Raw genomic sequence first — 23,435 nt, forward strand, 5'->3', positions numbered from 1 at the left:
ATCAGACTACTGAGACCAAGGATCTGTGGGGCCAGCCCGTCTGCTGCATCCGTCGCAGGTTCTCATGTCTCTGAAGAAAGGTCCCCAGCTCAGTGTCTTACTAAAAAGTCCATTTAAGTCCAGTCATGCTTCAGAAACCATGGCTGGTGAAGATCTCAGCACGTCTGTTACTTTTGATCAGGAAGTACTACAGTATGTGGCAGGAAGGCACCTAGATTGATACACATGCTGGGTTGCATCTACTAGTCGTGTGTTTGTGGAGGAATAAAATGCTAAAAAGACTGAACTGGTTACATATTGATACGTTTTGCCATTTTTAAATGTCTGTATAAGCAGATTAACATAAAACATATAAATCATCGTGAGTTAATAAAATGCAAGTTCTGCTTCTGAGTTTTTACAGAACGTGTGCCATGAAGTAAGGTCAGTGAGCATGTACAGGACAAGCAGTACCTCAGGTCAAGTTTCTCTGGTGCATGTACATCTCATTAGTATCCTACTCCTCTCTGTGAAGTTTCTTTGTGTCTTCCAAATTGTCAGCAGATTGAGACGTGCTTCTGGATCTTGTCTTGCGCTTTCTCCTGAGCCGATGCTCTGAGAACCAGTTGGAGACGCTCATGGCGAGGCGGAGGAAACCCAAGCTGATGCAGTGCACCTCTGAGGTGATGGGGATTTCAGAAAAGAGGGCACGATCCCGGCTGATGAAGGCACTGCTGTTTTCAAAGTCTTTGACAATGTTAAGGATCTCCTGACGGTCAGCCTGACGCATCATCCCTCGCACATTCAGCAGGGTGGAGATGTGCTTCTTCCTGTGGGGGGGGGGGGGGGGGGCACACAAAGGGGAAGGAGCAGGGGACTGGTGTTAATGGAGTTTAGACCTGTTTGATCCTCAATGACTCTCATAACTCTGAGTAACCGAAACAGTCACTGCTTCTGTTCCTGGGAAGGAAAAGGTGGGTTTTACAAGCCACCCTGAAAAAAACGTGTGCTCGTGACTAAATATCAGCAGAACATCTGCAAAATACTGACTGACAGTACTTCCTTTGTGTTTTACTGGATTCCTAATACATGAAATCTGACCTGATACTGACTTAGTGGATCTGGGATCTGGGTATTTTGGAGTATTAGAGCAAATTTCTCTGGATGGAATTCCAGAGTGTTCCCCGGAGGTTTCATATCCCTTCAGTAAGTTCTGGGTTCCCTCTGGAGTCTCGTTTAAAGCTCCAATCTGGAGTTCTCCCCCTTTCATTAATTATTAATTATTTTTTTAGAAATCCATAAAAGTGACAGTTGTTCCCTGTACTCTGATATAACATAGACAACATGTCAGTATTTTTATTTTATTTTTTGCTAAGCCTGCCCCCGTCCCGTGGAGCATCATGCAACTGTCGTTCAGCATTAGCCTGTATGAAGGACCTGTTAGGCTTAGCGCTGCCCTACGCAACGGGTCCATATCAGCTGCTTGTCAACTGTCAGTCATGATAAATCTGAACATGGAGGGTTGGGATATGGATGGGTCAGTAAATTGAGAGCTTTGGCTCAGCCTCTCGTTAATCATCGCAGACGGGAGCAACATCCTCATAACTGCAGATCAATCTTTCGCTCATTATTAAAACCAGCCCTTAACTTGTCTGCTTGAGGCAAAGCCTATCCTGATTACTTCATACTCTGCTGTAAACCCCCCAGCATGCGCTGAAGGTCATGGCTTGATGATGCCAACAGAACCACATCATTTACAAAATGCAGAGATATTATCCAGAGGTTCCCAAACCAGACTCGCTCCTTTCCAGTGTCCCATAAAGACCTTTTCCATGAACACCACACACAGGATGGGAGACAACTCACTGTGGAAACAATCATGAACTTTTACCAAGAACATAGACGCAGTGTTGTCCCCGTCCACCAACCAACTCTGAGGGGGTGCAGCAACCCTGACATCCCACAACACCCAGAGCCTCCAGACAGTCAGGCTAATTCACCGAGTCTTTTTCCATTTGAACATAGTGGGGCAAAATGTGTTTAGTAGTGATGCACATATATGACATTTTTGGGCCAATACCGATATCCAATATTAAGGTCACTGTTATGGCCAATAATCGATATTTGCAGATACCGACATACTGACATTAATGCTTCTAAAATCAGCAGATTTTGTATAAAATGAAAATTATTAAAGCTGAATTTACATCATTATGTACACACACACACACAACACACACATTTATGGTTCTGAGATTATTTCATTCACTGTTCACATTGCTAAACAATAACACATCACCCCCTCACCCTCTGAAACAGGCACACAAATAGAGAAAAGATGGAAAAAATATTTGTTGTTAATATCAGCCCGGTTTTATTTATCGGACCAATACCGATATGTTAAAAAATGACTAACATCAGCCGATACCGATATTGATGCCGATATATTGTCCATCCCTAGTATTTAGTTAGCCACCAAATGTGCAAGTTCTCCCACTGAAAAATATGAGAGGAGCCTGTAATTTTCATCATAGGTATACCTCAACTATGAGAGACACAGTGAGAAAAAAACCAGAAAATCATTATGTCTAATTTAATTGCAAATTATTGTTGTGTTATTATTGTGGAAAATAAACATTTGGTTTCCTACAAACGAGCAATATTTCTGACTCTCGCAGACCTGTAACTTCTGTAAGAGGTTCCTCTGTCCTCCACTCGATACCTGTATTAATGGCACCTGTCCACAACCTCACTCACACTACAAACTCCACTGTGGCCAGCACCAAAGAGCAGTCAAAGGGCAACAGAAACAAGATAGTAGACCTGCACCAGGCTTAAAGGGCTTTGGATAACTTAACAATTCTGAATCTTTTATCTGACTTCTATATGAGACAGACTTTGGGACAAGCTTTAATTTGCCAGATCTGGTTTGCCAGATCTTTCTGCCAGATCCTCGATAAACGTGCCCTTCTGAAAAATTTAGGACCAAGAATTGCTACAGTCTTTGGTTCACTCATTAATTATCGCGACTTATCCACCAAAAGAACATCCTTTGGAAAAAAGCTTGTTCTTCTCAGTGTCCTTCAGATCGCCTTGCCTTCAGACAATGCAGAAATCAAACCACATAGGCAATCAGAATTGCCAAAATCTACTATAAGGAGAAACTCTCCACCTGTGGCACTGATACAAGAATGTTTTGGAAAACAATTAAATCCATGGAAAACAAACTGAATTCTCCCTATCTGTCACTTTCTATGGTACTCAATGATGTTATTTCTGATAAACCTCATATGGCTTCACTTCTCAACCACACTTTGTCAGCTCAACCAAAGCTCCCACCAATCGAAACCCTGTTTCAGCCTCACCTGTTATTCAACCTTCTCCGTCCTGCAGTGCTGGTCTCTCCTTCAAATCTCTCTCTAGCCTCTGTTATAAGACAGACCATCGCGTCATTACAGAGTGATAAATTCAAATTTGTGGGTCTCGTAAATGTGGCAAGGGGCAAAGGGGAAAGGTGATAAAACTAGGTTCTGATGCGCTTAACCGCGTAGTAATATTGCCGCATGAGCTCCTTGCCTCTGACGGCTAAATGCGTGTCAGCCCCGCTAATCGCTTTGGAGTGACTGTGGAAGCCCCCCCCCAACCCTCCCCCCACCCCCCCGCAAAAGAGGGTGGTCGCGTTAGTGAAGTATACTGCGCGCCGAGTGCCGGCCGGAAGGGATATAAACACAGAAAAACATTGCCTCTCACTAGTATCTTTCAACCACCTACAACATGGCAAACTGGATGGACGCGGAGACCATGGAGCTTTTGGCCGTGCGAGCAGACGAACAGATTAGTCGCCTTTTTACGAGGACAGTAAGAGACAGCCAGCTGTTCGACAGAGTGGTGTTATGGCTCAGAGCCATTTGGGTTTTTCCTGTGTGTGTGTGTGTGTGTGTGAGAGAGAGGAGATGCAGCACCTGGCTCCAATCTCACTGGATTGCCTCCCAGTTAGATTCTCCCAGCTGATCCTGATGACCAGCAACATAAAAGTCAGCCAGCCCTCAGTAGGCCAGGGAGGTTCTCTCTGGTCTGTTGTCTCCTCAGCAGCTTTTGGTTTTGTTAAGTTAAGTTTTATGTAACAACTTTGGTGGGAGCTTAAAACTCTCTGTGTTTAACCGTTCGCCTTTTTAGGGGTAAAGGACACTTAACCCCTTCGCTTGCTTTAATTAAGACATCACTCAGAAATTAGAAAATTATGTGATGGTCTTTCGTGGTTTTTGTATTAATTTGGTTAATATGAGAGTTTAGTTGTTACTCGTTTTGCGTTGCTGCTGATGTGTCTTGTTAATCTGTGTTTTGAGTTTATATTTATGTAAATAAATGTTGTTTTGTTACTTTTAACACGAGAACATGCGTCCTCACTTGTTATCCCAGGCCCCCTAGACAGCCTGGATCGTAACAGTGGTGAAAACACTGGCTGAGCGGAGTGTCAAGCGGGACAAAAAGCAGGTCACATCAAAGCTAAAGGTCCTAAAAAATAAATTTCATCAATCTGACGTGTCTTCCGGCTGTACGTCACATGTGGGGGGGACGCCCAGCGACCTCCCTTTGACGGGGCTCAAACCTTGGTTTGAGAGGTGCCTGATGGCACTTTATTCTAGCATCAGCTTTGCTACTATAAATGCCAAAATCCTCCCCAGGAAGCTGTGGCAAATCCCGTTTTGCAAACGCTATGGTCCTATAAAAACAGCTTCTGTCTCAGAAGTTCAGGATGAACTCACCAAGCTGGATCCAAACAAATCTGCTGGCTTTGATGGAATAGACACTATGCTCATATTATCGCTGCTCCCATTGCAAGAATATTTAATCTGTCTCTACAGTTCTCTAATCTACCTTCAGATTTCAAATCAGCCATTATCGTTCCTCTCTTCAAAGGTGGGTCTGACTCTGACCCTAATTTCTATCGACCCATCTCCATATTACCATGTTTAGCCAAAGTTCTCGAGAAATTAGTTGAACCACTACCTTGTCCAACCACATTCTTTCAGACTTGCAATCTGTTTTCCGGACTGGACATAGGTGCGTGACAGCCACCATGAAAGTTCTTGATGATATTATCACAGCATTAGACAGTAAGCAGGTCTGCATAGTGGCCTTCATTGATCTGGCTAAGGCCCTTGACTCAGTAAACCACAGTAACCTGTTACACAGACTTTCTAGTATTGGCCTCTTGCTGTCATTGGTTTGCCAGCTTTCTCACCAATCATGTCCAGCAGCTGAGGACTGAAAACATCTTGTCAGGACCACTTACTATTTCCAGAGTTGCACCTCAGGGCCCTCTTGGGCCCAACTTTAATTTCTATCTATATTAATGATGCTGCTAAAACTGCTGGTAGTTCTCAGATCTACCAGTATGCTGATGACACCATTCTGTACTCACTTGGGCCTTCTCTCAACTCTGCAGCATACATTTCAGCTCAGCCTCACCTCTGTTGAACAGTCCTTTCACAACCTCCATCTCTTAATCCCAAGAAGACCTAATGCATAATATTTGATAGGTAAAACCAAACATCCAATCCCCAAAGATCTGCTGTGCTGATGGCTCTGCCCTTGATTATGTCACAACCTACAGATAACTGGGCATCTGACTGGATTCATCTTTATCCTTCACCACTCATATCAACAATCTGCAAACAAAAATCAAAGCAAGATTAGCTTTTCTTTTTCATAACAAAGCCTCCTTCACACATGCTGCCAATCACATCCTTGATAAAATGACAACACTACCAATTCTGGACTATGGTGACATCATCTACAAAATGGCGTTATGCGCTGCCCTAAAAACCCTGGGGATTCTTTATCACTCAGCCATCCATTTTGTCACTAATGCCCCCTTCCACACTCACCACTGTGATCTCTATAAACTGGTGGACTGGCCGTCCCTTCACACCTGGAGACTCCATCACTGGCTTCCTTTTGTCTACAACACAATTCTAGGCAAGGCATCTCTTTATCTGTCCTCACTTCTTCACCTCGACTATAATAGATATCACACTAGGTCTAGTGAATATATTCAGCTTTTAATCCCCAACAGCTCTACAGTCTTCCACTTTGCAGCAGCATGACTGAAACAATTGACAAAACACTCTTAAACTTGCAACTTTGACACCTATTACAACCTTAAGATCTAAACTTCTCCAAATTTTAACTGACTGCTGCTCTTGTTGATCACCCAGATCACACTTATTTACATACATTCACACACACATTCAGTTCCCTGTATGATGTAATGATTCTCCTACATGCATGTGTATACGTTCTATATTTATCATACCCAGATAATTCCTGTTGATAACCTATTATGTCTGATTTGTTTTGTGCTTATCTGTAATATTTTTGATAGTTTTCTATTTAATTATTTATTTATTGTTTTTTTATATATATATTTTATTGTTCTCATTAACTTTTTTTTTTTTTTTTTTTTTTTTGCACTTCCTTCCAAGACCTCTTGGCCAGGTCATGTTTGTAAATGAGAACATCTTCTCAAATATTTTACCTGGTAAAATAAAGGTTGAAATTTGTCCCATAATAACTTCAGTGTTTCCTGTCAAATAAGCCATGAATGGTTTTAGTTGTTTTATTTTGGGAGCTGGACGTATGTAGAAATGGTCACTTGTGTCAAATAGATGCCACTCCTGAACAGAACACCGAAATGTTTGGATCTTCTGATCTTCTGGCAGAAAGTCGCTTACTTTGAACAACAAACATGGAGTCCATCACTGATGTTCTGTATTTTATCACAATTTCCACACCTCCCATTTTTAATTCCAAGAGTGGCACCAGTCTGTCGCCTGCAAAGTGGCAGGAACAGGAAGTACTCAGCAGTAACTTCCTGCCTACTCCTCAGAGAGTTATGCGTCACATGCATTCATAGGTTGCTTGCTACCCATCTACCTGAGTCTGACTCTGTGCACAAACATGCTCGGACCCCCCCCTTCCCAGAGGACTCTCAGCCTCATCCATTCTCAAAACAGACCCAAGCTCCTCCAAAAATAACAAAGCTAAAGGCATAAGTGGTGGTGGTGGTGGTGGGGGTGGGGTCATGTTCAAGGAATGATTCCCAGGTGGGTGGGTGGACATAAACTCACCTTATATCAGGAAACTCCTTCACCAGGACAGCCACCTCCATTTGGATGGAGGGGGTGTCCTCAAGGAGGATGATGTCAGCTAAATGGCTGATGATGGCGTCCAACCAGGAGGCGTTGGACTCCTGAAGCAGAAAAAAGACAAAAGTTTGACTAGAAAATGTTCCAATGTGTAAATAAATCTTGATTTGTGTTATCGCTGTGGGTTGGTGCAAGCATGTTTTCCATGTAAAAGAATACCAAGCGATGTGGAGATCCCATCTTCAGAGGAAACACAGATTAATGCCTCTTCAGGTCAGAAGTCAAACGTTTGATCCACCAGTGAAGAGCCTTCCCAGTTTTTGTTTTCACTTCAAGTATTCAGGAAAAGAGAACGAAGCTATCTCTGCCTTGGTATTCACTAAAAATAACAATGCTTTTACACAACTGTTTAAACCTCATCCTCCCCCCACCCCTGCTCCAGTGTTCCCAGTTTCCACAGCAGCTCCTTGGCAAGGAAGGCCACCAAGGCCATCCCAGAGGCACATCAAAGTCAGTCAGCTGACACTAACAGGAAGTTCCCTCCAAACACACCACTTTCCTGTTGTCAGCCGGCACTGGCACTTGTTTGAACTCAAACATGGAGAGGGCAAATGCCAGGCCCTCAGACCCACTTGTTCTAAACCTTCATCCTTATCTTGGCAAGTGCTAACGTAAGTCCGGTTCATCCATCTCCATCTCTCTGACGGCAGCCATTTTTTAGAGCTGTGTCCTGCATCAACACAGTCTGACCTTATCCTGACCTGCAAAGTTCAAAGGTCAAGTTCCATTCACAGCCACCAGAGTCTGCATTTCCGCCACAAGCTCAGCTTTGTGGTTTTAACAATCAGCACTTTCAAATGTGGATGGTTTTAGTCTTTTAGATGTGTCTCTGTCTCTGTCCCTGTCTCTGGGTCTGTCTTGGTCTCTGGATCTGTCTCTGTCTCTGGATCTGTCTCTGGCTCTTTCTCTATCTCTGCCTCAGTCTCTGGATCTGTCTCTGTCTCTGCCTCTGTCTCTGGATCTGTCTCTGTCTCTGTCTCTGGATCTGTCTCTGACTATGACTCTGACTCTGTCTCTGACTCTGTCTCTGGATCTGTCTCTGTCTCTGTCTCTGGATCTGTCTCTGTCTCTGGATCTGTCTCTGACTCTGACTCTGACTCTGACTCTGTCTCTGTCTCTGGATCTGGATTTGTCTTTGATTGTCTCTGGATCTGTCTCTGTCTCTGGATCTGGATCTGGATCTATCTCTGACTGTCTCTGGATCTGTCTCTGTCTCTGGATCTGTCTCTGACTCTGACTCTGTCTCTGTCTCTGTCTCTGTCTCTGTCTCTGACTCTGACTTTGACTCTGGATCTGGATCTGTCTCTGTCTCTGGATCTGTCTCTGGATCTGTCTGAGGGGGTTTAAATCTGAAGAGCCAGACTCACCAGGTCTTTGAAAAGTCTTTTTAGCTGTGTAGCCTCATCTTGCAGACGGAAGGCCATCCTCTTCCTCATCTTTGAGGATGTACAAATGATTCGTCCCCTCATGATGGCCCGGACATACTCCACCAGGACGCGTCTGTGCACCTCTCCTACCAGCGTCTGTGCATTGCAACAGTAAGCACTGATTCGCCACATTTAAATTCAGTCATTTTCTGTGGAGTACATGCCACTCATTCCATAAAGTCTGATGAAGAAGACTGCTTTTACCTGATATGGAGGAGGATCCATCCTTTTGAACTTTTTGAAGTGCTGTTTGATGCCAGCTTCAATTGCTTCAAATGCTTCAATGTTGTTCAACCATTTTCTCCTTATCAGTTTGTCAAAGAACGGCTGCAGGAACAGTGAATGAAACCCAGATTAACAGATTTCTGTTTGGGATTTGGAAATTGAAAATTTGATTGATTTGTTAGCCAAAAGACCACAACAGTTACAGGGTGTCAGAAACCCATCACGGCTTCACAGTGACCAAAGCCTACTGGTTGTGCAGCACCAGGCTAAAGACCAAAGGTGACAGATCATCTGCTGCTGCCCCCAGACTCTGGAACTCTCTCCCCCTGAGCCTGAGATCAGTGGACTCAGTGGTCTCCTTTAAGAAGCTGTTCAAGCTGGCTATTGCATTACCTTCATCACTACCCTCTCCTTATTCAGCTCTTTGTTTCTGCCTTTCCCGAGATCCACTGAATAACCTCTTTATTTTTTTTCTCACAAATTTTTAACCGCTATTTTAAACTTTTCCCAATTTTATGATAATAGTTTATCTTTTCAATTCTGATTTTTTTAATTTTTGTTCTTGTCAAGCGCCTTGTGAGTTTAATCTTGAGAAGAACTGTATAAAAGAGTTTCTTCTTCTTAAGGGTGATGATGGTGTTTGGATATTTATAAAGACTCCTGTGGCTCATGACTGCTGAGTGAATGGTTCATGGTATCTTCTAGGTTTCTACAACCCCCCAAGGCACTTTATAACACAAACACATGCACATGCACACACACTGGTGGTGATGAGCTACAACGTAGCCACAGCTCCCCTGATGGAAGTGAGGCTGCTGAACACTGGCACCACTAGTCCCTCTGACCACCACCAGCAAGTGAGGAGGGTTAAGTGTCTTGCCCAAGGACACAACAACTCCAACAGACGGGGCTCAAACCTTCAACCCGCTGGTTAAAAGATGGGCACTTAACTAATCTGCTACCGTTGTCCTTAAGTCTTAGTGTTCTACAACTGAAAGTTTAAAGAAACTTGGGTAAGATATCGGCTCTGAACGGTTTTCCTTAAAATAGAAAAAGGAAACTTGAACAGGAGGGAGGTTTGCTCTCACCCTGATGTGCTCGAACAGCCGGTCCGTCAGAACCCTCACTGACTGGTTGATGACGCGATCCAGCGAGGAGTTAGCTCTCTGTTCGGACTCCTCGCTCCCCTGTGGGTCACACTGCCCACAACGCTCCACAAAGGACCTGCAGGTCACACAACACGTATCCAGTAATGGGTATTTACAGCTACCATGTCCATCAGTACAGACGTAAAAGATAAACACATTGCCAGTGTTTGCTTTTACCTGAACGGAGGGCAGCAGTTGACTAGAGCTATGGTCCTAGACATGTATCCATCTCCTCGATCTCCAAACTCGGCCTGAGTATCATGAAATATTTCCATCTTCCTCTGGAAACTGGAAACATGGAGGTTGTGTTAAAGTCTCCTGTAAGCAAGACGCGTTAATGTCCTAGGGCAGACATCTCTATCTGAGCTGGACCAGAGCACCAGGTGTTGGTCAGCAGTAAGAGGCCGTGGAAGATAAACATCAGTCCTATTGATCTTCTGAATGCTACTCCAGTATGCTTATTAAACTGAGCACAGCTCTGAGTGTGTTTTCCTCTGGACAAGTACTCACTTATAGAGAAAGTCAGCCAGTCCGATAAGACTACAGCGAGCCACTCTTGCCCCGAGAAACTGACTCACAGCTGTGGATCTGTCCAGGTCCACCTTCAACCTCTGGAAGTGGAAAATACAGAGCTGGTGATTAAGCTGCGCTTATCAAACACAAGTTCACCAAGGTGGCGGGTGAATCTCTGAGTCATAGTGGGACTACCTGGATCACAGACTGGGCCAGGTGGGACTGGTACTCTTCTATGTGCAGAGTCTGGGCCCATCGCCTCTCCTCCTCATCCAGAACCTGGATCAGCTCTGTTGTTACCTTATCCTGAAACATAGGGAGTGAGATGGAAATGAAGCTGCTGGTCAGTGTTTCTGAGAAGACTCATTCTCTCACCTTGACTATACTGATGCAGTCTTCTTCAAGCTTGTCCACCGTCTCCTGAGGAAGAATGGGCTCCAGTGCAGCATAGTTTATGGACGTGGTGGTGCCAATGGTTCCCAGGACATCCCTGGTGGAATGTTCATAATAGACTTTATAGGTTGATCTGACATAGACATGTTGTTGGACTGGAACAACACACACACACACACACACACACACACACACACACACACACACCTGTTGTAAATGTTGTAGAACCAGTCTAGTAGTGAGTAGACATCTGTGATCTGCAAAGGCCCACTGGTGATGGTCCGAAGACGCTTAGCCACAGCTCGGTGGTAACTCTCTATGTACACCTGGAAGGCTGCAAACTCTTCTGGGTAAATAGACACAGCATTTCTCCTGGCTGCATCCAGATCATCCACCATCCTGCTCCTCAGACGCTCCAGGTACGAGGCCAGCTGGCCGGCTTGGGTGTCCACCTGATGAGGCAGGCTCCAGTCTGCAGCTTCTGCCACCGCCTGCCTCCACTTCACCTTCAGCCGACGAGGACGCTGGTTAGGTTGGATGTGTGTGCTCAGGCGCTCAGTCCTGGTCTCTTCCCTCAGAGCCCAGGTAGCATCAGCATGTTCCTCCTGCTGGATTACTAACACCACCAGACCGAGGTTGGGACCAGCACTGGGCTGACGGAGCGACTCTCGCACCACGTCCCACATCTCCCTCTGCAAGGCTTCGTACAAAAGCTCCACATCCTTAGCCTTTCTTCTGCTTGAGTCTAGTGTTGCATTAGAGCTCGTTGATTCATCCAGTGATGAAGATGAAAACAAGATTCCTCCAGGAGGGGTACTGGGATTCAAGGTAGGGGTGATGGTGGGCGAGGCTGGGGTGGGCAGCAGAGACAGAAGCTCACACTCTCGCTCCAGTTCTTGAATGTGGGTGTCAGCCAGGAGAAGGTCTCTGTGGTTGACCAGCTGAAGAATTTCCAGAACTGTTGGAAACATGAGAAGAAACTAAAGACTAGACATTGTTTCAGCATCAGAAGATTCAGTAACCAGAGAGGTTATGGTCCAGCTGTGCGCGTCAGCCCACAAGCTGGACCACTCATTCCTCATTCTGTTTGTTCTTCTGTCCCAGCAAGGATGGAGAAAGCCTGCTTAAACGTTTCCAAAGACCTGGGGTTGGAGGAAGTGGAGTTATTTCCTGATCTCACAGCCTGCTGGTGAGTGAGCATGGTGATCTGGGGACCACTCAGCCTAATTAGAAAGTTGCTTTGGGCTGACAGGAAAGGCGCACAAAGCTTGACAAAGAACTGATTCTGTTTCCTTGACTCATACCTGACAAGGGCTCCCGCGTTTTCACCACTGGTTCTTCCTCCACTGATTCCTCGTCAGCCTCTTGGGAAGTCTTGTCTGACATGGATTCTCTCTTCAGCTTTCCCAGACTGACGATTCTGAGGAAGGAGGGTCGTCTGGACCCCTCGGGGTCCAGCTCGGTGCTCAGGTCCCCACAGGGCAGGCTCTCTCTGCGTTCCTCCTTGTGGCGACCCGTGAAGCTGCAGAGCATCACAACAACAACACCAGAGTTTTAATTCCTCTTCAAGGACCTAAAACCAGAAATAGGAACAATCGGTCTGCAGAGGGCTTGTATTGTTCTGTAGACTCATAGCTGCAGCTATTGTTGGAATGCAACATATTCACAGATCTGCTAAACGGGGCTGCTGAGGAGAATGGAAACCTCAGATAAAAATAGTACCATTCACTGAGCTATTACACTGTTTGCCAGTGAAAAACAAAAGAGCTTCTCTTGTTGTTAGCACATGACATAATCCCTCAGAAACTGCAGCTGAAAAGCGACGCTGAGAAGGGATTCCCTTTTCACTTGTCTGGGACTCTGAGTTGTAAAAGGAATGAGTAGCAAAACAAACTGTGTTCTTTCTTGATTAACAGGTTTTTATAGTTTTTAGACAAATTATTAAATAAGTGCATGCACAGACGAAGAAGAGCTCGTGTCAGAAGTTTAATGGCTGCTCTAGGTTAAATCTTCAGATTATCACTGTCAAGCAAACGGAAAATTTAACACTTTTTCTGCATTTAAACTCTAAACAAAGGAGAAATGTTCAGATTCTTCACAAATATCTGCAACATTTGGATTCCTTCTCACCGAAGCAGGGTCATAATCCCCTCAGAGCCTCTTCTTGGGCCCCTTCTCTTCTCCTTCTCTGCTGGGAGTGTGTTGGAGTCTCCAGGGTGGCCGTGCGGTGAATTGCCACCCCACATATTTCGTCCTGATATGCGGAGACCCTTCCCCAGTTTCCCGAGGGTTTTGAAGGGTGACACCCCACAGATTCGCTCCAGAGTCCCCCTGAGTGGCTTCCCCTTTGGGTTCCCTGTGCCGTGCCTCTCTGCATTCACCTCGTTTTCCTCCTCTTCTCCATCACGGGAGGACCTGAGCTGGAGGGTCCCTCTGAAGTCCCCCATGACCAGACCCATGTCGCCTCCATTCCGCTCATCCTCATCTAGGTCCACATCCTCAAACGGGTTTAGGTTCTTCAGGTCTTTCAGGTCATTCAGCTCCTTCAGGTCATTGAGATCATTCAAGCCCCTCAGGTCCAGGTCCAGTCGAGGCAGAATCAGCTCACCGTTCACTCGTGGAAACTCGTTGCAGCTTTTGGATCTTCCTGGGAGTTTCTTCAGAATGGGCATGATTGCAACTGAGACTTTAACAAACTGCAGAAGAAAAGTAAGTCAGAATAAAATATTCAACAAATCAACGACTCGTTTCAATCAGTTCTATTTAGAAACAGATAACTCCATCTTTAGAATAGAAAAATGCATCTTTTAAATATTTCCGTCAGGTGGTATCACACAAAACAAAGTCTGGAGATTTTGATCTAAATGGCTTTTATCAATGTTTACAAATGAAATTTATGAAACCATAAAACCATTATTGCAAAAAATAATTTAAAATACCATAAATTTCAGTTTGACCTAAAAAGCTGCAGACTGGTTTTGTGCTTGTTGAGATCAAGTGGCATTAATGTTATTCATCAGTGTCAGCTGGAACTGGAAACACGATGCAGAAAACAGAAGCTAAAGCCAACGGTGGATTTTGTCTCTTCTCTGTGCCATGAGGACAGAGGGACTTCTGAAGGGACACGGCTCTTCTCGGGCTAGAATGAAGACAAAACGACAATTCTCTCTTCCTCAGAATTTCTGCTGTTTTATAATCTGTCCTTAACTTAGCATGAATGTCTGTGGACTGTGGGAGGAAACACACACACACTATCTTCACAGGCTGCTGTTTCTACGTCCAAATGTGGTTTTGACCACAGCTCGTGTCCTCGATCAGAAGAAGCTCGATACATTTTGTCCCTGATAAGTGAGCTCTGATGGAGAAGATGGAGCTGGAGCAAAATGGAGGAAATTAATGGAACTTTTCACAACATTTATAAACTTTTCTCACATAAGTAAGATTTTTTTTGTCGACATGTAATCTAAATCAGAGATCACAGATCTGGTGTTAAATCTGAACACTTATGAATTATCTACAGGGATTATTCCTCTAATCTCACACTGACCGTGCTCATCCACACAGCCTCTCATTCTGAGCAGCTTTTCAGTTGGAACAAACTTTTTACGGACTTTTTAAAACCAGAGTTAAGTTTCTTACTACTGTGAATATTGTTTTCAATGTTGAGGAAATTAAAAGCATCAAATCTGAAAACTGGAGTTGAAAACACTCATGAGATCTCATCTCTTACCCTTTTGTTTCACACAAATTCATTTTAATCAGATATTTTGATCTGTTTTCTGTATTGAACGGTGGATTTAGTACTTTGTCCCCATGGGCCAACAGGGCTCTTACAGAAGCAGACAAAAATCTACAGACAGGAATTGTCCAATTTTTTAGATTTTTCTGGTATATTTCAATAAAAGTTCCTCTTTACAGAAAATAAAGAACCAAATGAATGGGTTCTCTCTCTTTACAGAACAAAATTATTGGCAATGAGGGCAAAACATTAGCATGATAGAATGGAGTGGGGAAATCCACTTCTAAAAGCAGCACAGAGAAAAACAGGATATTATTGTTACCTTCAGCAATTAAAATGAAGAATATAAATAGAAAACTTTAGTTTCCAAGAAAAAACAGCATAAAGGACACACACTCATAATTGTGCATCCGGGTATTGCACAGGTACTGAATATGACTCTGATGTTAGCGTGAAAAGGTCTAATCCAGCAAGTGTTAAACTGTGAGTTACAGTCTTACTGCAGTGGGAATGAACGACCTGCAGCAGCATTCTGTTTCTGTTAGACGCTTAAATTAAAGAAACAAGTCAGCACACAGAAACCAGGACTCTCCGAGAGCACAGCGGGACACTCACCTGGTGAAGGCTCCTTGTGTTTCAGAACAGAGTCATCCTGGAATGTGTGGGCCAAGTGAGCTGCCAGGCTGTAGAGATTGTGTGTGTGTGTGTGTGAGAGAGAGAGAGAGAGAGAGAGAGAGAGAGAGAGAGAGAGAGAGAGAGAGAGAGAGAGAGAGAGAGAGAGAGAGAGAGAGAGAGAGAGAGAGAGAGAGAGAGAGAGAGAGAGAGAGAGAGAGAGAGAGAGGGAGAGGGAGAGGGAGAGGGAGAGGGAGAGGGAGAGGGAGAGGGAGAGGGAGAGAGGGAGAGGGAGAGAGAGAGGGAGAGAGAGAGAGACTGATGAGTGTGAGATTGCGCCTCAAACTTCTGGGTGACTCAAGAGAGCAATGCAGCCGCCTGCAGCTTCCTGACGCTCTCCATTGTGGTGGAAGGTGATATGTTTTCCTGAGGAAAGCCCACCACCCTCACCCCCACCCCACCCCTTCACCTACATCACCAAGCATCCCCACACACATACACACACACACACGTACTCTGGGGGACCCCCACCCCACCCCCCACCCCCTTATTGCACCAAACTCAGTAACTGCCCAGTTCAGAGGGTTGGCACACTTCACGTTCTGTTTGATCGACTGATTTTTGTAGAAAACAAACCCAAGCTGAGTCTTTGCCAACGACCTTGAGTAGAAATTCCATCCCTCCTCCATCAGCGGGACTTTTATCCTCACCGGAAGACTTTAAGTACAGTGCTCCGAGCTGAACTACAGTGACTCAACGCTGCTGCAACTGAGCAGCTTCAAGGCCAGAGCAGCTTCCACCACGCGCGTGTGTGTGCGTGTTTGTGTGTTTGTGTGTGTGTGTGTGTGTGTGTGTGTGTGTGTGTGTGTGTGTGTGTGTGTGTGTGTGTGTGTGTGTGTGTGTACTACACATCAAAGTGAGGACCAATGGCAAGCTTTTTACCTGCAAACTGAGGACCTTAGAACCAAAGTGAGGGATTTTTGCTGGTCCTCACTTTGGTTCTGTTCTAGGGTTAGGCATTAATGCAGTTACTGGACAGAAAAACAAACTCGTGTGCATGCATGTGTGTGTCTCTGTGTGCATGTGCCGGTGTGTGTGTGTGTGTGTGTGTGTATGTGTGTGTGTGTGTGCGCGCCTGTGTGTGTATGTGTGTGTTAGCAGTTAGAGTGATAATTGTTTAAAAATCATTAAATAAATATCTGCATAATGCTTGGAAACATGAAAACATTTCCATGTTTCCTGTCTCCCAGTACACAGACTGGTCTATGTCTCAGCACAGCTTTGTGGGAAATGTTATCTCAGTCCATCAACTTGGTTTGAGTTGTTTTTTTATCATTCACAGATCTAAAAACATCAGTCAGTAATCTCACAAAACATGATCATACGATGTGTTTGCATTAAGCAGCTGCTGATCCTGTAGCCTGTTAGAGCGATGGGAGCAGGATGAGCTGCAGGAGATGAAGAATAGGCTTCTCCTTCTCCTCCTCCTCCTCCTGCATCAGAGAGAAGGAGGAGGAGGAGATTACACATGCAGGTAGTGAGGAGGAGAATCTATGTTCAGATGGTCAGTTATGTGATCTGAAAAGGTTTTAGTGCTTAAGTCTCTCTCATTTATAAATATTTATTTCTATGTGAGACAGAAAGACATTTAATTTATATTCAATTCAAGTTTATTTATATAGCGCCAAATCACAACAAGAGTCATCTCAAGGCATTTCACATAATAAAACATTCCAATACAGGTCAGTTCATTAAGCCAATCAGTAAAATGTTTCCTATATAAGGAACCCAGCAGGTTGCATCAAGTCACTGACTAGTGTCAGAGACTTTACAGCAGTCCTCATACTAAGCAAGCATTTAGCGACAGTAGAGAGGAAAACTCCCTTTTAACAGGAAGAAACCTCCAGAGGATCCTGGCTCAGTATAAGCAGCCATCCTCCACGACTCACTGGGGATGGAGAAGACAGAGCAGACACACACACAAGAGCAAGTCACCCCCTACCAGAGTATTACTCCACTCCCACTTCCTGTTTGAAAAATGCAACAAAAGCTGTTTCCTAGCAGACCGAGAGGTCGGAGCCACTAACAAATACAGTGATCCCTCGTTTATTGCGGTAGTTGCGTTCCAGACCTGGCCGCGCTAGGTGAAAATCCGCGAAGTAGGGACACCATATTTACAGTACAGTGTCAGAACCCAAGTTCCCAGGCCAGCCTCTTCCAGCTAGCCGGCCTCCACTATGGACCACAACTTCCAGCATGCCCCTCGCGGGGATTCCCTCCACGTCGCATCTGTCACAAACCGCGGCTATAAACGGAAGTCGCCTTTCCAGCTCACCACTCAATCATCGTTTCTTCAGATTTATGATCAGAGTTTCCAACCTACCGATCCATCCCACGAACTATCAGCTCGTAGTAAGTTATCTTACTTACTTCTGGAAAGCCCGGCATTTCCGTGTCACTTTGTTGACACTCGAACGCTCGGGGGTTTCCTAGATTAAATCGTGAGCCGGCGTTTCACCGACGCTCTCACTTCCATGTCCGTGAAACCACGCTCACTACAAGCTCAACTCCCGAATCCAGCCGACCAGTCTGACATACAGTACTATATTGAATTATCGTATGATCACATTCTCTTTTTGTGGGTAAAACTCAAGAAAATTTTTTTTACTTGGTTTTTTTTATAGTTTTATTACAAAAAGTGCATTTTATGATGAAATTGATGGAAAAAAACAAGAATTTCTTGATATTTCGTATAGAAAAATACCGCGAATCGGTGAAAAATACCGCGAATCAGCGAATTTCCCTTGAATAAGGCTCCAAAGAAAAAATCCGCGATGTCGTGAATCCGCGATAAACCAACCGCAAAGTAGCGAGGGATCACTGTACACACACACACAAGCTCACGACGACATTGTGACATCATATGGTACCAGCTAACGTTCTAGGGTACCTCTTAGCCAATAGAGATGGCAGATTTAAATTCTAATGCAGTGTACAGTTTTTTCCCGACAACGGCACAACACTGACAATTTTAGGCAGAAAATTGTAATTTTTACTAAAATACACTAAAGTGCAAAACTATTGACTACACATGTCTGCAGCACGATTAGACACACATTTATATAGTTTATCAGGAAAAAAAAGTTGATTTGGGGGTGACTTGCTGTTTAAGAAGACAAACGTTCTCCAGGATTCAGTTCAGCATGCCCTGTTAAATGCCTGCTCCATTTAAAACAAATCCTTTATTTTAAATGAGCTGTTCATCAGAGAAAAGTTGCACTATTTATTTCTTAAGGAGACGTGGCAGCAAGATTGGAAGACCAGTTTGCAGTAGTCAACGAGGGAGATGACAGTGATTGCACCAGGAGCTGCGTGGCTAATTGTGTTAGGTATGGTCTGATCTTTCGTTTGTCATACAGTGTGAAGCAGCATGAACAAGCAACAGAGGTAACGTGATCTTTAAAGGTCAGCTGGTCATCACTCACAACACCCAAATTTCAAAGTGCCTTTGAAGGAGCCAGATGTAGGGAATCATTTTGAATTGAGATATTGTGCTGTATGAATGGTTTCGCTGGGATGACAAGTTATTCTGTTTGAGAGAGGTTGAGTTGGAGACGGTTGGACTTCATCCATCTTGATATGTCAAAAAGACAGTCTGAGATTCGTGCAGAGACTGTGAGGTCATCCAGCGGGAATGACAGACAGAGCTGGGTGTCGTTGGCATAGCAGTGGTAGGAGAAGCCATGCAATCGAATGATCTCACCCAGTGAGGTGGTGTATATGTCAAAGAGAATAGATCCTAGTACAGAGCCCTGGGAGACTCCTGTGGTAAGATGGTGAACAGCAGAAGATTGTCTGAGCCAAGATACACTGAATGATTGTCCTGTTAGGTGTGATTCAAACCAGGCTTCCCCTGTGATGCCCATGCTAGAGAGTATGGACGAAAGGAAGCCATGGTTGACTGTGTCCAATGCAGCCAATCGATCAAGCAGGATAAGCACTGAGGATTTTGGCAGTCGCTCTAGCTTCTTTTAAGGATTCTGTCACTGACAACAGAGCTTACTTTGCTCAGCTGATTGCTGTAAACAAAAATAACTCTAAAGTCCTGTTTGACACCATAAACCAGATTGTTTCACCTCACATCCCTCTTTACTCACCTGTTTACTCAAGGTCTGACTGTAACAACTTTCTAGCATTCTTTGAGAATAAAATCAGAAATATCAGGGCAAGCTTTTCACCCCATCTACTTCCTACTCTCCCATCCAACCTCCTTCCTCCCAATCATGGTCTGTCCTTACCCCTGTAGATTTCCAGGGCATTTGACATTCAGAAACACATGAAACCAACCTCATGTTCCCTTGCCATTATCCCTACTACCTTGTTAATCAGGATGTTTGACCAAATTGGCTCATGTATTGTAGATTTTATTAATTTATCTCTACAACCTGGCTCTGTACCATTTGTTTTCAAACATGCAGTTATCGAACCTATCCTTAAAAAACACAGGACAAACAATCACACACTCACACCTAAGGACAATTTAGACAGACCAATTAACCTAACAGTCATGTTTTTGGACTGTAGGAGGAAGCCGGAGTACCCGGAGAGAACCCACGCATGCACAGGGAGAACATGCAAACTCCATGCAGAAAGATCCCAGGCCGGGAAGCGAACCCAGGACCTTCTTGCTGCAAGGCAACAGCTCTATTAACATATGATAACATATTGTCTCATTGTCTCATGCCTCTGAATAAAAGTGAACATTTTCAGCTAAAATGAGTTAATTAATAATGAAATGAAATGAACAATATGGTCAAATGAAATGTTTTCATTAATCTGTGCCTAAGTTAATAAGGTTGAAATTAATTTTAATATTACAGTGAAACATTTTGATGTTATGATCAGTAATGTTTGGTTTAACGAGTGAATCGTTATCTACACTCATACATAATGTTCATAAGATAAAGTTAAAGTAATTTCATGCACATAGAGAAGTTCTTACCCACAAATCAGAGAACCTTCTGTCTGAAAGAAGGTGTGATGTTCTGAGGTTTGTTAACACCTCTGTCCCTATTGGCCAAGTAAATCATAATATGAGAATATTAAAACAGAATCACTGTTAATAAAACACCTGAAGTGTACTAGAAAATTTGAAAAACAAAAAAAAATTAATAGATATACCTTCCTTAGGGAATCAAAGAGCTTACAGATCACATGCTAGATCAGTTTCATGCAGCACTTAAAGTATATTTGACTCACTTTGCTTAACATCTTTTAGCTTTCACCAGCACATAAATATCAGAAGTCAAATCCTGAGTGGCAGCCAACTTGGCAGGATGTGATTCAAGTTCTTGTGTGTGAGCCTTGAGCGCAGCTTTGTTTTATTCATACTCATTACACAGAAAACTTGCTCACAAAGATAAGTGGTTCCAAACATGCTCAACAGTTTTGCAGCAAGAGCTGTCAAGTTGGGGTAACCAGGTAAAAGGTTTTGAAAAATCTTGTCCAAGCCAGCTGTGGCAAATTTGCCCTTCAAATCCGAGTCACGCTGCAAGTCTATTATTTCAAGTTGGGTGCTGGCGGGGAGACCAGAGGTATTCACTGTGAATGGGGACCAAAAAATTTGGAAGTCCTTCTCAAGTTCACCAAAAATCTGAAAGTGTAGCTCAAACTCCCTCAACAGTCCCGTTATTTTATCTTTGAGCCGCTTCATGCCGGCTTCATGTTGGGATGCACACACTTTTTTCAGACGGGGAAGTGAGTTGCGTCCCTAACAGCGAGTTGCATCTCCCACAAAGACAGCTTTAACTTGAAAGAACGTAGTCGCAGTCGTAATACTGTGTGACAACTTTGCCTTGCAGCTGTTTGTTCAAGTTATTAAGGTGCTCTGTAACATCCACCATAAATGCAAGGTCCTGCACTCACTCTGCAGAACGAAATTCTAACACTGGTTTGCATTTTTCTTCCATGAATTGTTTAATTTCTTCTCGTAAATCATAGAAACGCCTCAGCACGGCACCTCGGCTTAACCACCTTATCTCAGTGTGGAATGGCAGGCTATAGATGTGTTCGTTCTCTCTGAGAAGGCTGTGAAACTGATGGTGATTCAGGCTTCTGGATCGGATGAAATTAACAGTTTGGGTGACCACTTTCATGATGTTATCCATTTTTAATGACTTGCAACACAAACCTTCTTGGTGCAAAACACAGTGAAAAGTCCAAAAATCCCCTCCATTTGCAGATTGCATTTTCTCGCTGAACTTTGTCACAACACCTGCTTTTCTCCCCGTGATTGAGGGTGCACCATCTGTAGCGAGGCTTCCAGCACAGGACCATTGCACTCCAACCCTGTCCAGCGCTCCAATGAGTGTGGTGAAAATATCAGCTGCTGTTGTTGTATCCGTCATGGGCACCAGCTCAACAAACTCCTCGTGACGGCCAACGTGTCATCAACTCCGCGGATGAAAATCGCCAGTTGAGCAACATCTGTAATGTCCGTGCTTTCATCAATAGCAACTGAAAAAGCAATAAAGGACTTTACTTTTTCCTTCAATTGGCTGTCCAAATCCGCTGAAATATCAGAAGTCCTGTCTGCAGTTGTGTTTCTGGTCAGGCTGATATTTGCAAAAGCTTGGCACTTTTCAGGGCACAAAATCTCTGCTGCCTTCATCATGCACGTTTTTACAAATTCCCCCTCACTAAATGGTTTTGACACCACTGCAATTTCATTAGCAATCAGGTAGCTAGCTTTCACCGCAGCATCACTGATATCTTAGCCGAGTAAACGCAGACTGCTGTTTCTTCATTCCGGCCAACAGTTACTTCTCCGCTGTCCTTCAAATTTGTCATATTTTTCGCAATGAAGACTCACATAATGGCGACGAAGATTATATAAAGTATGTTTATATAATATGCTGTGAACACACCAAACATACAGCTTTTCTGTTCACTTCTGTGAAAAAATAGGGGACGTCCATTTTTCTTGGAACAACCTGCACTCTGTGTCCACTTTTCTCCTTTTTGACAGAGACATCTTGGGCTGAAGCACAAAATGTAGACACTGGATTAGATATCGAGGGCAAAACAAAGTAGCTCGTCAGAACATCTGTTGCACTTGGTTTATGTACTTGCTCTGGCTGAGGATAAATGGCTTGCTTGCGTAACACAATGCCTATTTCAACATCTAATGGACATACTGGCAACAGCAGTTTTTTTAATTGAAAAATTAGGGTTTATTTTCACTCTACATTGTAAAGTATGAAAATAAAGTTTACACAACCATCTCGCGGGCCGTATTTCATTGTTTGCAGGCCGGATCCGGCCCGTGAGCCGTATGTTTAACACCCCTTTTCTGGAAGTTCCAGAGACCAGATATAAAAGTTGAGGTGATCGCTCCTTCCAGACTGTTGCATCCTGACTTTGGAATGGTCTTCCTTTATCCTTACGTAGTACTGGCAGTCTGGACACTTTTAAAAAACAGCTAAAGACCCTTTTATTTAAAGCTGCTTTTACAGAAATCTTTTGTTTTCTTATTTTTAACTCAAATTTGTAATCATTTTCATTTGTTTTGCTTTATTTTTTCTGATGTTGATCTATTCTATTTTGATATCTTTATGTTTTATTCTTTGTGAAGCACTTTGTGATTCAGTGTCTGTGATAAATAAACAAAATGTACTTATTTCTTCATGAGAATGCCTCACATAAACCATGAGCATGACCTGTGGCAGCTCCAAGTTTCACAGTGCTTGCTATGACTTGCTGCCACCTGGAGGTGATGAAAGCTATTACAATCACAATGAAGAGCTAATGTTCCACTTTATATAATTCCAGTATTTCTTTCACCACCTGTATTAACATATATTGAGGAGACTAACAGGTTCTGTGTAGGAGCGTTCTGCACCGCTGTGGTCTGCAGCAATGGAGCCTTGACCCCATTCGGGTTAGGCAACATCTGGAGGAGCTCAAGAAATTAAAAGTTGGAAAAACATGTCCACACCAAATTTCAAAAAGTCCCTATAGCTGTAGCTTTGTGTCCTTGGGCAAAACGCTTAACGCATCTTGTCTGCTGGTGGTGATCAGAGGGACCAGTGGCACCTGTGCTCGGCAGCCTCTCCTCCATCAGTGCTCCCCAGGGCAGCTGTGGCTACTTTGTAGCTCATCATCACCAGCATGTGAATGTGTGTGTGAA

At 43.9% G+C, this 23,435-nt stretch overlaps 1 protein-coding gene across 1 annotated transcript; it reads right to left on the reverse strand.

Moving 5' to 3' along the window:
- Positions 1-264: 264 nt before the first annotated feature.
- exoc3l2a (exocyst complex component 3-like 2a) lies at positions 265-15,376 on the reverse strand. Its single transcript, XM_015960624.3, has 13 exons — positions 15,251-15,376; positions 13,027-13,592; positions 12,201-12,418; positions 11,104-11,854; positions 10,879-10,993; positions 10,699-10,809; positions 10,501-10,601; positions 10,168-10,278; positions 9,931-10,066; positions 8,822-8,944; positions 8,558-8,713; positions 7,113-7,234; positions 265-809 (listed from the first exon to the last, which is right to left on the reverse strand). The coding sequence occupies exons 2-13, from the start codon at positions 13,566-13,568 to the stop codon at positions 497-499; spliced, it is 2,799 nt and encodes a 932-aa protein (XP_015816110.1). The 5' UTR covers positions 13,569-13,592; positions 15,251-15,376; the 3' UTR covers positions 265-496.
- Positions 15,377-23,435: the final 8,059 nt, after the last annotated feature.

Source organism: Nothobranchius furzeri, chromosome 10, assembly GCF_043380555.1.
Source record: "Nothobranchius furzeri strain GRZ-AD chromosome 10, NfurGRZ-RIMD1, whole genome shotgun sequence".
In the NCBI taxonomy this organism is placed as follows: Eukaryota; Metazoa; Chordata; class Actinopteri; order Cyprinodontiformes; family Nothobranchiidae; genus Nothobranchius; species Nothobranchius furzeri.

Bases quoted from the DNA above. Each gene is read 5' to 3' on its own strand.
- exoc3l2a (XM_015960624.3), bottom strand. From the start codon at position 13,568: ATGCCCATTCTGAAGAAACTCCCAGGAAGATCCAAAAGCTGCAACGAG. The intron at 10,994-11,103 runs GTGTGTGTGTGT...ACATTCCACCAG, and splicing joins TTCTACAACATTTACAACAG to GGATGTCCTGGGAACCATTG. The intron at 8,714-8,821 runs GTAAAAGCAGTC...TGCAATGCACAG, and splicing joins TGGATCCTCCTCCATATCAG to ACGCTGGTAGGAGAGGTGCA.